This window comes from Pneumocystis murina (genome assembly GCF_000349005.2).
Source record: "Pneumocystis murina B123 chromosome Unknown supercont1.1, whole genome shotgun sequence".
NCBI classification, from domain to species: Eukaryota; Fungi; Ascomycota; class Pneumocystomycetes; order Pneumocystales; family Pneumocystaceae; genus Pneumocystis; species Pneumocystis murina.
The window spans coordinates 361954-374963 of NW_017802359.1; the positions used below are offsets into that span (position 1 = coordinate 361954).

The 13010-nt window shown below is 27.3% G+C and overlaps 4 protein-coding genes across 4 annotated transcripts; 2 read left to right on the plus strand and 2 right to left on the minus strand.

Annotated features, from left to right (window-relative positions):
- Positions 1-39: 39 nt before the first annotated feature.
- On the plus strand, positions 40-5997 carry PNEG_00454 (hypothetical protein; the record flags this gene model as incomplete). The annotated part of the gene is made up of 13 exons (XM_007874144.1): positions 40-3443; positions 3489-3532; positions 3575-3740; positions 3794-3807; positions 3851-4582; positions 4628-4742; positions 4785-4858; positions 4905-5086; positions 5130-5246; positions 5289-5346; positions 5397-5557; positions 5601-5849; positions 5899-5997. 13 exons carry the CDS (start codon positions 40-42, stop codon positions 5995-5997), a joined length of 5415 nt encoding a protein of 1804 aa, XP_007872335.1.
- A 488-nt stretch (positions 5998-6485) lies between these two features.
- PNEG_00455 (hypothetical protein) lies at positions 6486-10807 on the minus strand. Its single transcript, XM_007874145.1, has 15 exons — positions 10709-10807; positions 10626-10664; positions 10478-10581; positions 10402-10433; positions 10054-10353; positions 9632-10010; positions 9504-9583; positions 9061-9465; positions 8600-9020; positions 8317-8555; positions 7806-8272; positions 7661-7760; positions 7064-7604; positions 6898-7008; positions 6486-6854 (listed from the first exon to the last, which is right to left on the minus strand). Exons 1-15 carry the CDS (start codon positions 10777-10779, stop codon positions 6583-6585), a joined length of 3561 nt encoding a protein of 1186 aa, XP_007872336.1. The 5' UTR covers positions 10780-10807; the 3' UTR covers positions 6486-6582.
- Positions 10808-10982: 175 nt separating this feature from the next.
- Positions 10983-11584, plus strand: PNEG_00456 (hypothetical protein; the record flags this gene model as incomplete). Its single annotated transcript, XM_007874146.1, has 4 exons — positions 10983-11015; positions 11062-11206; positions 11256-11351; positions 11403-11584. The coding sequence occupies 4 exons, from the start codon at positions 10983-10985 to the stop codon at positions 11582-11584; spliced, it is 456 nt and encodes a 151-aa protein (XP_007872337.1).
- A 482-nt stretch (positions 11585-12066) lies between these two features.
- On the minus strand, positions 12067-12663 carry PNEG_00457 (hypothetical protein; the record flags this gene model as incomplete). Its single annotated transcript, XM_007874148.1, has 3 exons — positions 12067-12213; positions 12261-12562; positions 12607-12663. 3 exons carry the CDS (start codon positions 12661-12663, stop codon positions 12093-12095), a joined length of 480 nt encoding a protein of 159 aa, XP_007872339.1. The 3' UTR covers positions 12067-12092.
- Between the last annotated feature and the right edge of the window lie 347 nt (positions 12664-13010).

Consider the following 13010-nt stretch of genomic DNA (forward strand, 5'->3'; position numbering starts at 1 on the left):
ATGTAGTTTATAGTATTGACAAATTAAAGTGATTTAGATATGAGTATTCATAAATATATTGAGCATTTGAGAGAATTTGACTATGAACGAATATATGAAACATTAAGTGAATTGTCGAATGAGATTTTATTAGAAAAAAATGAAATAACTATGAATTTTCGAAAATTTCTTGTTATATATGAGTGTATGTGGGATGTTGAATTGCTTGAAAAAGAGGAATTGAAGAATAAATTTAAAGATATTTTTTTGGCTATTCAAAAGAAAAATAAATTTTTACGTATTTATGATGAAGTTGTTCCTGCAATGGTTTATTTTCTTTTTGATGAAAAGTTTCAAGATTTTTATTCATGGGCTGAAATTTCATTGAAAAAACTTTCAAGGAAATTAAATTTGTTCGAATTTACGTCGATTGCAAAAAAGCCTTTTACTATTGCTATGGATAATTATTTGAAAACAAATAATGCAATGTTTAAGACATCAATGTCAATATTCTGGAAGGGCGTATCGATTTTATTTCATTATACTGAAAAAGAGTCTATAATTGCAGATCTTTACAGTCAAGGATGGGATATTGTTGGTCTTACATGTTCTCGATTTTCTGAAAATACGCCTATAATTTTGGATATTTTGAATGCGTTTTTTACGCTTTTAGATGTTCTTGGATCAACATTTTGGGAACAAGCAATGTATTGTAATCCTCTAAATGCTATTGATACTATATGTCAAAATAATTATATACATAAATTGATTAAGACTTTGGATATGAGTAATAGTCAGATGAATGAGAGCTCATATATGTCTTTTGTCTTACCTTTTATCTGGGTAAAGCCATTCATTAATAGTTTACAAGATTCGAATAGACATCATTCATGTTCCAGATTTATGCTTTATTTTCTCGAGTATTTTCAACAAGATGACTATTCAAAGGAAAATAGAGATAATTGTAAGATTCTTGCGTATCAGATTTTGAGTATGGAGTTTGAAATTTTATTAAAGAGTGGTTTTATGGATTTTGATGCATATTTGATATTAATTCAAGAAAATAAAAAAGTTTTTGAAAAATACTTAGGAATTGTTGAGGAGTCTCTTTTTTCTACACAAACAAATGATTTTTTAAAGTCTGAGGCTTGTCGATTGATAGGATTTGTTTTAAAAGTGGACTGTAAGATTTTGCAACAGGAGTTTTCCAATATGATGAAAAAGAGTGAAAAATTCGATGATTCTGTTATGACTATTACTAATTATACTTTGGGAAGGATATGGGATATTTTAATTCAGAATATTAGAGATTGTGATTTAGATATTATGTCTCAGATATTTCAATCTCTTTCTTCATTGTCTTGCATTGAAATAATACAGGAGTCTGAAAAATTTGTTTATTTTAATAAGATAGCGATGGAATTGATTTTAAAAGCGACTCAGTTATTCTGTAAATTTGACGGAATGGGTTCTGATATATTTAAAACAATGTTGCAGGTTCCCGAGATTAATCATTCTATTATATCATTATTGTTTTCTCCAGTTATAGAAATAGGTCAGTTGTCATCTAATATAATTAAACAAGCATATGATTGTATTGATCAATATGAAATTTTTCGGTTTGATTTATCTCATAATTTTGTTTCTACATTAGTGGGGTTAATAAATGCTGTTGACAATTTTGAAAATATCCAATCTTTTTCTGTTGCTTCTAAATTAATAAAGGCATTCGTTATAGTTCTTGATATATTGTGTTCTTCTGAAAATGGTCTTTTATTATTGGATCAATATAAATCAAAAGACTACCGCCCTGTTATAATATTGTTATGGAGTCAGTTTTGGACGTTTTTAAAAATGTCATTTTTATTTTCTTTGTCATGGGCCAATGATTTTCCAAAAGATTCTATGGTTGTTTTCATAAGAGATGTGTTGAAAATGGTTAGTAATATGGTAATTTACTCTAAAGTCTATGATTCGATTATTTTATTAGATAATGGTGATTCGGAAGAGTCTTTTCATACTTTTCATAAATTGTTTTTTCAGATACAAGATTGTCTTAAATATTCGTTTAGATGGCTTCGCTTGAGTGATAAAGAGCTTTTAATTTCCACTGTTGATTTTATTTGTCTTTTGCTTTTTCGCTTAAAAGTTGGGAATATAGTTGTAGAAGAAAGTGTATTGGCTATTCTTAGGGATTTTCTTGAGAAAAAGAGCTATAAAACTAGTCTTACTAATGAGCAAAAGATAAAATTGTGTTCTGCACTTCAGGAGTTTGAATTGATGTTGGATAAGTTTAATGATGTAAAGGTTTATGAGTCGTCTATTTTATCGCAAAAGTTGCTTGGTAATAATTCTAAGATTTGCGTTGGCGATGTAGAGAGAAAAACATCTGATATTAGTCGTTCTGAATCTCTTGAATTAGGAAGTTTATCAAATTTTGCTTCAGAAACAAAATCAAAAGTACAAACAAAAATGGTTATGGAAGTACTCAATTCTAAAGCTGTATTGCCTTCTCATGAATCAGGAAATAATCTAAATAAATATAATCTGAAGAATTTGGGTTATTCTAAAAATAAATCTTTAAATTCTCATAGATTGGGTTTTAAATCTAGTTCAATAAGACAATTTCGTTTAGACCTATTAAGAGATAAGAAAATAAATAGGGAGTTGAGAAAATCTATTAAAACTAGTACAAATACTTTAGGTTCAAAGCTTTTTAGATCTGAAGCACACTCGGATGATCTTAAAGATCGGGATTTAGAAGAATTAGTTTCGTCTGATACAGAATCCGGAAATAGTAACATTGATAATCTACCTTTGATGAAAGGTAAAATTTCTCCGAAAATTCGTCAAATAAAACGTAAGTCTGTTCAAAGATTGGATCATGATATTGTAGGCAGTAGTTTATTTTCTAAACAGAAATTACAGAAACAAAAAGTTAATACTTTAAAAATGAAGTTATTTCCTTCATTGTCGCCATTGCATAAACAAGTTTTACAATGGAATGTAAGCTATAATGGAGAAATTCCTCCCTGTGCTATTAAACAGACATATTTGGAGGTTGATAATAAATTCCAAACACCACAGGCTTATCTGGATACTTTTGAACCATTATTGCTGTTAGAATGTTGGCAACAAATTATTAAAGCCAAAGAAGAGAATACAGATGAAACATTTAAAATAAAAATAATAAATAGGATCTCTGTTGATGAATTTATAGACCTTTATGTTTTTATTTCTTATGAAATATTTAATTCACTTGTTATTTTGGATTCCGATATTTTGGTTATTTCAGACGTATCAAATCCATTTACAGAATTTAATGCTAAGTCATGCTTAGCAAGAGTTCAAACGATTTCAAAAAAAAAGAATTCTGTTGAGCTTATCTTAAGAACATGTCCTTTAAACAAAATAACTGCACTTTTTTATCCAAGTAATGAGCTTTATGGGCTTAAACTATTTAGGTATGTTATCTGTATTGTTATATTTTTTATTTACAATATATTTAGCTTAGTTACAATTCAGAGAGAATATTCTGCTTTAAAAAGTCTAGGTATGTATTTGAAATATAGTGATTTTTTTTTGATATTTATAGAATATTTGGAGCTTTGTGATAGTATTATTAACGCTAGGTCCCAGCCATTTCCTCTAGTCTCTTCTGCTGAAATTCAACATGCAATGACTACTTATGATGTAAATGAACCTCAAGCGGAAGCTATTGTTGGTGTAACAAAATCTACTGGATTTTATCTTATACAAGGGTAAGTTTTTTATTATGTATGTTTATTATAGTATAATTAATTTGATTTTTAAGACCTCCAGGAACTGGTAAATTTTGTGTTTTAGATTGTACAATATTTAATAATAATAGGGAAAACAAAGACAATTTTGGGTATGATTAATGCTTTTCTTTCTCAATCGAAAAATAGATTTTGTTCTGGAGAAACTCATGAGAATAATTCAATATCTTCAAGAATACTTGTATGCGCTCCTAGTAATGCGGCTGTTGATGAAATTGTTCTACGTCTTAAGCAAGGGCTTCCTGATTCAAAGGGAATTAAATATTATCCTAAGATTGTTCGTGTTGGATCAAATACTGCTGTTAATTTTAATGTTAAAGATGTTACTTTAGATAATCTTGTGGAAATGGAACTTTCAAAATCCAATATAAAACTCGAGCATGGCAATCAAAATGTAAATCAGAAAACATTAAGAGAACAATTAAATGAAATTTTGAAACGACGGGATTTTTTATTTATGCAATTAGAGAACCAGGTAACTGAACAAGAAAAAAAAAAGATGGAAATTGAGTTAAAATCTTTAAATTTTCAAAAGAATAATTTAGGTCAACAGCTTGATGAATTAAGGGATCCGCTGAATGGTACTGGCAAATCATTGGATATTATACGACATGACGTTCAAATTGATATTCTTAAAAGTGCAAATGTAATTTGCACTACACTTAGTGCAAGTGGTTATGAACTTCTTGGGAATTTGGCCTTTGATTTTCCCACTGTTATTATTGATGAGGCTGCACAATGTATAGAGCTTAGTACAATAATACCATTGAAATATGGATGCAGGCGTTGTGTTCTTGTAGGAGGTTAGATATTTTTTTAATTTCGTTTTATTTAGAAGTAATTTTTAGATCCTAACCAATTACCTCCTACTGTATTTTCTCAAGTGGCTGCAAATTATTTATATGAACAAAGTCTTTTTGTAAGAATGCAAAAAAATTGTCCTTCTTCAGTTCATATGCTGAGGTTTGTCTGACAATAATTTTAAATGTTATATAACTATTATAGCATACAATATCGTATGCATCCATGTATTAGTCAATTTCCAAGTAAGATTTTTTATTCAAACAAATTATTTGATGGTAATTCTATATGTTTTTGTTAGTTTATTTTTTTTGATAAAGCTAGGTGAAAATATGAGAGAAAAGGCAAAAAGGCCTTGGCATCAAATAAATCTCTTTGGTCCTTATCGCTTTTTTGATATTCATGGATATGAAGACGAAGTTTCTTGTTCTCCCTTTAATCTTATGGAAGCACGTGCTGCATTGTTAATTTATGAAGCTATTACACAGAAATTTCCTTCTGTGAATGTTAGTATTGTTTTTTTAGGATTTATTATGTTTATTTTTTTAGTTTAATGGTTCTTTTGGGATTATTACTCCTTACAAACAACAACTTAGTAAAATTAAAGAGTTGTTCATAAAAAAATATGGTAATCTTATTTTTGAGAATGTTGATTTTAATACTGTTGTATGATTTATGAAAATTAGAAAAAAATGTTAATTTTGTTAGGATGGATTTCAAGGTCAAGAAAAAGATATTATTATATTATCATGTGTTAGGACTTCCAGTAATACTTTCATTAAATATTATTTTGGGAGTGCTTACATTTTTTAATAGCAAAAGGAATTGGATTTCTTTCAGATATTAGACGAATGAATGTAAGTTTAACTAGGGCTAGATCTTCTTTGATAATATTGGGCAATGTTAAGGCACTTTCTTGTCATTCTTATTGGTATTCTCTTATTAAAGACTCTAAAGAAAGAGGCTTGCTTACTAAGGTAAATTTAATGCTTTCTATGTTTTATTCTTAATCTATTTTAGTTTGATGATATCTTTAAAATTTTAAAAGAAAAAAAAGATGCTGATTTTTGTAATTTTGATATAAAATCTGATGAAAAGGTAAATTATAAAGTTGATTCATTTGGGGAAAATACTGGTATTCAAAATTTTCGATTGGAATTGATTGAAAATACTTCATGTTTGAAAAATAATAATAATATCATTTCTGAAAATTTTCAAGTATCTGAAGAAAGAGTTGATAAAAAGGCTGGATCTGATTCAAATTTCTTAGTAAAAAGTGATATGTTTAAATTGAATATATTATTAATTTTTGATGTAGATACCTTCAGAAAAGAAACCTGATGTTTCTCTTCTAATTCATAAAAGACGTTTAGATTGTGATATTTTTATACGTAGACCTAAAATTAAAAAGAAGTGAATATGGTTTAATTATTACTAATTGTATTATAATTATATATTACTTTTTAATGGCATTTCATAGTAGTATATATAGGTATTGAATTATTTATATAAAAAGTTTTATGAATTTATATTATTATCTAAATATTGCAATTTTGTATTTTTATGATTTAGTTTATACTAAAATGTTAATTTATATTAAAAATTGGTTCTCTTTTATTGTTTAAATTTATAATATTTATTTTTATTTAGTAGAATGCTATTAGACTCCTGATTTTATAGGTTTAATAATTATTTTGATTCTTTATTTAATAACTTTATAAGTGTTTTTTTGCAATTCAAAAATAAATACATATATGTTTAACTTTTTATGATTGAAATTTAAAAATTATATTGATTTTTTATAATATAAATAATGACTATTGATTTATTTTATTTTAGTTATTTTTTTGATATAAAATTTGATGGAAACCTTTAAATTTTTAATAAAAATTAGGGGTATATTATTATTATAGATGTCTATAAAATAATTATTATACATATTTGATTTTAATTAGTCTTTTTCATTTTTTTATAAATTAATTTTTTATATATTTAAAAATAATCAATCAATATGTCTGCTTTGTAGTTTTTTGCTTTTAAATATAGTAATATTGTGTGGTTTACACCATATTTCTTTTATGTCATTTTCTTTTGGAAAATTTTCTGATTGCTGAAAGTTTTGGAGATTTATATCATGAGATTCTTCTTTTGAAATAGTCCATAGAAGACATTCACATCCACAGCCTGTAGGACATTCCTTTGTTTGCATAAACCAATTCTTCATACATTTTGCATGTCCTCCATGAGAACAAATTATACAGCCAGATACTAAGCCTTGAATGAATTAATAAAATTTTTTAACAATATTATATATTACCTTTTACATACACTTCACAAAATATGCAATTAGAAAAAAAAATAGCTTGTTTACAAATAATATAGTTTTTATCTAATGAAGATTGATCTGAAGAACATTTAATACAATCTACTATAAGATTTATATAAGTTAATGTCTAAGTTTTTGAAAAAGAAAAATTAATTACCTGATTTATTATCAGAAACAAAAGTATCTTTTTTGGTAGTAAAAAACGTTTCATTATTATTAGATCTTGAATTAAATTTTAAAATTTCGGCACGTTTTTTATATAATTTCCATCTAAAAAGGAATTCTGCATAATTTATTCTATAGAATTTTTTTAGATGCCTTCTTTCTTCACTGAAAAATGAAAATGGTATCAATTCGTCATCTAACTGTTGGTAATTAAACATCTTTACTGATAAAGAATGATTTTGATTAATATGTAATTGAGAATGTTCGCTTTTACGATCCTCTGTAGAGATAGGGAGTGTTATCTCAAATGGAATAGTTTCATGATCACTAGAATCATTACGTTTTATATATGTTAAATAATGATCAAAAAAGTGTTTTTGTGAAATTCGTGTATTTTCAAAGAATGAATCATGATTATAGCATTTTTCAAGAATAGATGTTACGTTATTATGTAAGTTATTATTTTTATTGGAAATCTTATGCGAATTCTGAGGGATTGAAGAACTATATATCTTTTCATTTAAATCTGTATCCTAATATGAATTAGCATATAGATATACGTATGTATATATGTATGTGTATAATTTACAGCAACAGAAGTCTGGAAAATACTTGATTCTACAGAATCAAGCACACAAGATAACATGGCTAACGTTTGGACGTCTCTTAGGCTTTCATAATATGAAAAACTAAATATTATCAATAATATTTTATAGATTTATAAATATACTCACATCTGATCAATTAACCATTGTCCAAAAGGATGATTATCCCAACGAATTTTATTATATACTGAAGGCTCTTTTTGCATTGGTTTTCTAAAATTGGAAATTTCCTGTTCTTTCTTATAAATGAATAATTTTAAATTTGTGTCTGTTTTGTCTTTATTTGTAAATAGATTTGTATATGTTCTCAATTCTACACCAGATATTATCATTTTTATAAGAGTCCATACTTCATAAAGCTCTAAAAGATCATATTTTAAAGCAATTTTTGCATTATGTTCACAAACTTCTAAAGAAGGTCCACAAATTTTGTAACTTCTTGCTAAAGTTTCTTTAATGGGTTCAAGATAACTAATATTTTGAATAAGAATATTTCCATGATAATCTTCTGAGCGTATATTTGATGCCCTCCGGTTAAAATAGCGTTCATTTTGGTTATTATATGAATAGAATTTTAAATTTTTTCTTTTAAATGACTATGGTACATTAATACATTAATATAAAAAGTGATTTTTTTTACTCTTGATCTCCAAAGAGAAGTGTTAGTTTGAGTTTCTTCGTCTAAATTTAAAGAGTTATATTTCAATAATAGGTCTTCTGAACTTATTCCAATTTTATTGTTAATAAAACTCTCAATATTACCAAAAGATTCAAAGTAATGATTAGGTGATTCAAACGTTTTGTTTTCTTTTTCAGAAAAAATTGAGATTATTCTATTGATTGATTCATTTTTTTTTTGAAAAAAACATACAAGTTTTCCTTATTAATAATGTTAGAGATTAATATGGGACATTAAAATTTACCAAAACAAAATGTTGCTGCACATTTTCGAGGAGTAGGAACTACAATATTGTTTACATTCTTTTCTAAGAAAATAGAGCCAGATAAAGAAAACATTTGATCATCATCACTTGAAGAATCCCCTTCACTATCTGATATCCATTTTCCACTTAATACACTCTCTCCTAAAAGGTAACGAATACAAATCTCTAGACATGGGGTTTTTTTCTTAAGATAGCTTTCTGAAATTTTATTTAAAGATTGTTTGATTTCTATATAATTTTCTTCTGATAAAGATAAAGTTTTTTCAAGCTCAAAATCAGGTGTTGCGCTATTAGGATAATTAAAAGGAAACTGAACAAGAAGTCTAATAAATATCATGGTATTATCGATACCCCATGGTCCATTAAGTGTTAATGTACATTTACGTCCTGCAACATTTATCTATATACTTAGTTTTATTCTTTATTATATTGTTTATTACTTCTTCAAAATTAACTTTTGGAAATTTTTGACCTATCCATGAAAGTTCTTCTCCTAAATTTTCAGGAATATTCCAAGTTATAGCTGAATTGCTGTTAATTGATCGTTCTATATGAACTCCTCTCATCCATGCTAAAGGTTGAACTCCTTTAAATGATCTTATAGATTTTGTCATATACTCTCCGTGTATATGATTTCCCGTTACTGTTTTATACCTATTAAATAGTGTATTTGTCTTGTTATTGATGGAACTCCTCAAAGTAGATTTGGTTTGAGGAGATATTGGTATATGCAGAGATGATGTATCTTTTTGGTCTATAAAAGGCTCGTGACGATAAGTTTTGTATTCTGTGCCTAAATGAGTCATTCTGAACCTTACTGGTTTTTCTGGGTTATGTCCAGTAGACTACATTTTTAGACAAAAAATGATTAAAAAAAAATTACCTTTAATATTTCATTAGATATTGGCCATAGTCGTAAATGATGGTCTTTAGACCATGTTATAAGTTGAAATCGTCTAGTATCTAAATTTGAATTAAGATTAAATTATAAAAGTTAACAAATATAAAAACCTTTAGAAATGTCATCTGTTTCACTATATCTCCAAACGAATTCTTTAACTATATCTGTATGCCCTTCGAATTTAGCCGATGGTTCTACAGGAGCACTGTTTTCATCCTGTATATCCCATAAATATAACGAATTATCATCACGTTGAGGCATTGTAATAATACCCCAACCAAATGGTGTATGGCGAGCTCTCCAAACAGGTGTATTTGTTCGTATTATTCTTTCTGGTATATTTTCATTTTTTTCATAATCCCAAAAACAAACGGATTTATCTAAAGAACATGTAATTATTTTTGTTTCCTTCGTCCTATTAAAGTCTATCCCATATATTTTTGTCGAATACTCGCAAACTCGGATGGATTTGAATGGTTGTGCTCCATACTTTTAAAATGTTAAATATATTTTAATGGGAATTTATTTATACTCTATCATCCCATATTCTTAAAAATTGTCCATGGGACGATGCCAAAATATGTTGATTTTGATTATTCCATTTAACTTGCGTTGATCCTGCTGTCCAATCACAATAACTATTAATCGGTTTTTTTGTATCTCGAAGATCCCAACAATGAATATATGAATCTATAGAACATGTAGCTAATATATCTGGATGATGCGTGCTCCAGTTAATGTCTGTAATTGCACGAGAATGACTATGAAGAACAAACTCTATAGCATTTCGAGATGGTAATAAAAGATTCCATACAATAGTCTTTTGGTTGGACTTAATTTTAGTTAAAAGATATATTTGTATATAATATATATTAAATACTGTTGATGCTATCCAAAATGAACGAGATGCATCTATACATGTTAAATTCTATTTGAAAATTTAAAAATATATATACGAGGAGATGATTGTACATCTGCAACTTCCCATGTAGTAAGATGAGGAAGAAACCGAGGTGGATCATATGGATTATCAATATCAATAATTAACAGTCCTTTTCGTCTAAAAAAATCAATTTTTCACTTAAAAAATCATTCAAAACTAACGATCCTAATATCACATCTCTACCACATGCTGAAATAGACCTTTTTTCAATTATTCAGCTAAAACACTAAAAAAAAACACTTACATAGACCCTACTGGTTCGTCTACCTCTATAGACATCTGTTTATCAAGTGTAGGGCTATTTATTGCCTTCATTTTTTCTTTATTTTTTTTTTCTTAATAGCCCTTTATAAATGCCTTTAAGTCTCATTCAAATTTTAATATATATAATCCCTTAAAAATATATTTTTACCTTAAAAATCTTGATATTAGTTTTTAGCTTAGTTTAACCTTCATTCTTAACTTATTTTTTTTCTTATCAATCTTGACGTCAAGTCGTATGGAAAGGACGTGGTAAAATGAGTTTGCCTAAGAGAATATTAAAAGAAACTGTAAGATATTAAAAAATAAGAGGATATAACTTAATGATACGTCTAGGAACGGCTGATTGCAGATCCACCTCCAGGAATTGTTGCAGAACCATGTCAAGAGAATTTAAGGTATTTTAAAATAAAGATCCAAGGTCCGGAGCAATCTGCCTATGAAAATGGAATATTTTGTTTAGAATTGTTTCTTCCAGAGGGTTCTTATTGAAAAAATAAGTGAAAATGGCTAATTCTGAGTATTTTTAGAGTATCCTATGGTAGCACCTAAAGTTCGTTTTTTAACAAAGATTTATCATCCAAATATTGATAGACTTGGAAGAATATGTATGGATATTTTGAAGAGTAATTATGGAAGGGTATTTTTTGAAATATATTTTAAAATTAATGTGTTAGATGCATGGTCACCCGCTTTACAAATACGAACGGTGTTATTATCTATTCAAGCTCTTTTATCAACACCTAATCCAGATGATCCATTAGATCAGTCTATAGGACAAGAATTTTTATGTAGTCGTGAAACATTTGATGCTACTGCTAAGGAATGGACACGTTTATATGCAAAAATTAAAAATTGATATTAAATGGAATAATAATAGGCTAAATTATGTTTTTCTTTATAACAAATATGACATCGATATTGTAAATGGATGATTTTTTCGTCTTTAAATTTTAAATAAAAGAGAAAACGTCATTGTTATTTACTTTTTATAAACGTTAAGAAATATTACTTACATTTGCATTATTATAATGTCATTTCCATCTGAAAATGTATGTTTTATTTATAGATGTTTTTTAATTAGAGAATTTGTATAATGCATAAATCTTTTGAATTCAAAATTCTGATTGATTCCATAGTCTGTCTTAACAGGGGGGATTTTTAACCAAGACTAGATAAAGGAATTTTATTGAAATGAAATCTTTGCAAAGATAGTTATATCAATGCTTTAAAAATATACAAAATTAGAAATAAATGTTTATTTTGTAACTACTATTTAGAAAAATTATTTAAAAATGTATGTCATTATAGACAAATAAATAAAGTTCCTAATATACATATGTTTATAAGTTTATAAAAAGATAATCTCAACGGGTTGTAGATAAAATTTTTAATCTAGCACCTTTTGCTTGTTGTTTAGAAACCTTCGATACAACTGATCCACGAGCATTTATTGCAAGCTTGGCCTTATTGGCTCTTTTCAAATTCCTATATAATAGAGTTAGCTCATTCTAAACCCAAGAAAACATTCATACTCTTGTGCTTGCTTTTTCTCTTTTCCATCTTTTATTGCCTTTCGTCTTGCTTCCATACGGACTTCTTCTCGTTGATTTTGCTTCTCCCTTATCACTTCAAGACTTGCCCCTACAATGGCTCGCTGAAATTTCAGAGTACGTCGTGTTCTTTTTTTTGCTACTTCCTCTGTAATACCTTTTTTATGCATTCGTCGATAAAGAATTGTCCATGTAATTTTCCTAGGATTTTTCCGTTGAATAAACAACGATCCTGTCTTTCTGCAAAAGAACCGAAATACTTTATTGTCTCCTCTTACATAAATCTATTTTATAAGTTGATTTGATTTTTTTTCGTTATAACTTTTACCTTTCCTTTGCCTGGATAGATCTTATTCCCTCCAAAAGAATCCACTTCAATCTTCATTTTCTAAACACAAATTAGTTATATTCTCTAATATTTAACTCATTTTATAAAATTATTATTCAAAAATTTTGACAAATAGACTAAATATTTAGCCTAATTTCTCGCTTTTTTTTCTGAAAAAAAAAGACTTTTAAATTAAAAAATATTAAAGATGTTGTTCTCTATATAAACCTCTAGAAAAACTGTTTTTATATCTATTTATTACTTACTTTTTCTCTGTCTTTTTCTTTTATAAATCTATCGTGAGGTTAAAAATTTTATAGGTTGCTATGACAACGTACTGTTGAGCTCGGGATATACCACATTATATCAACGCTTTATAAGGGCAGGTGAATGGGTTAAATGTG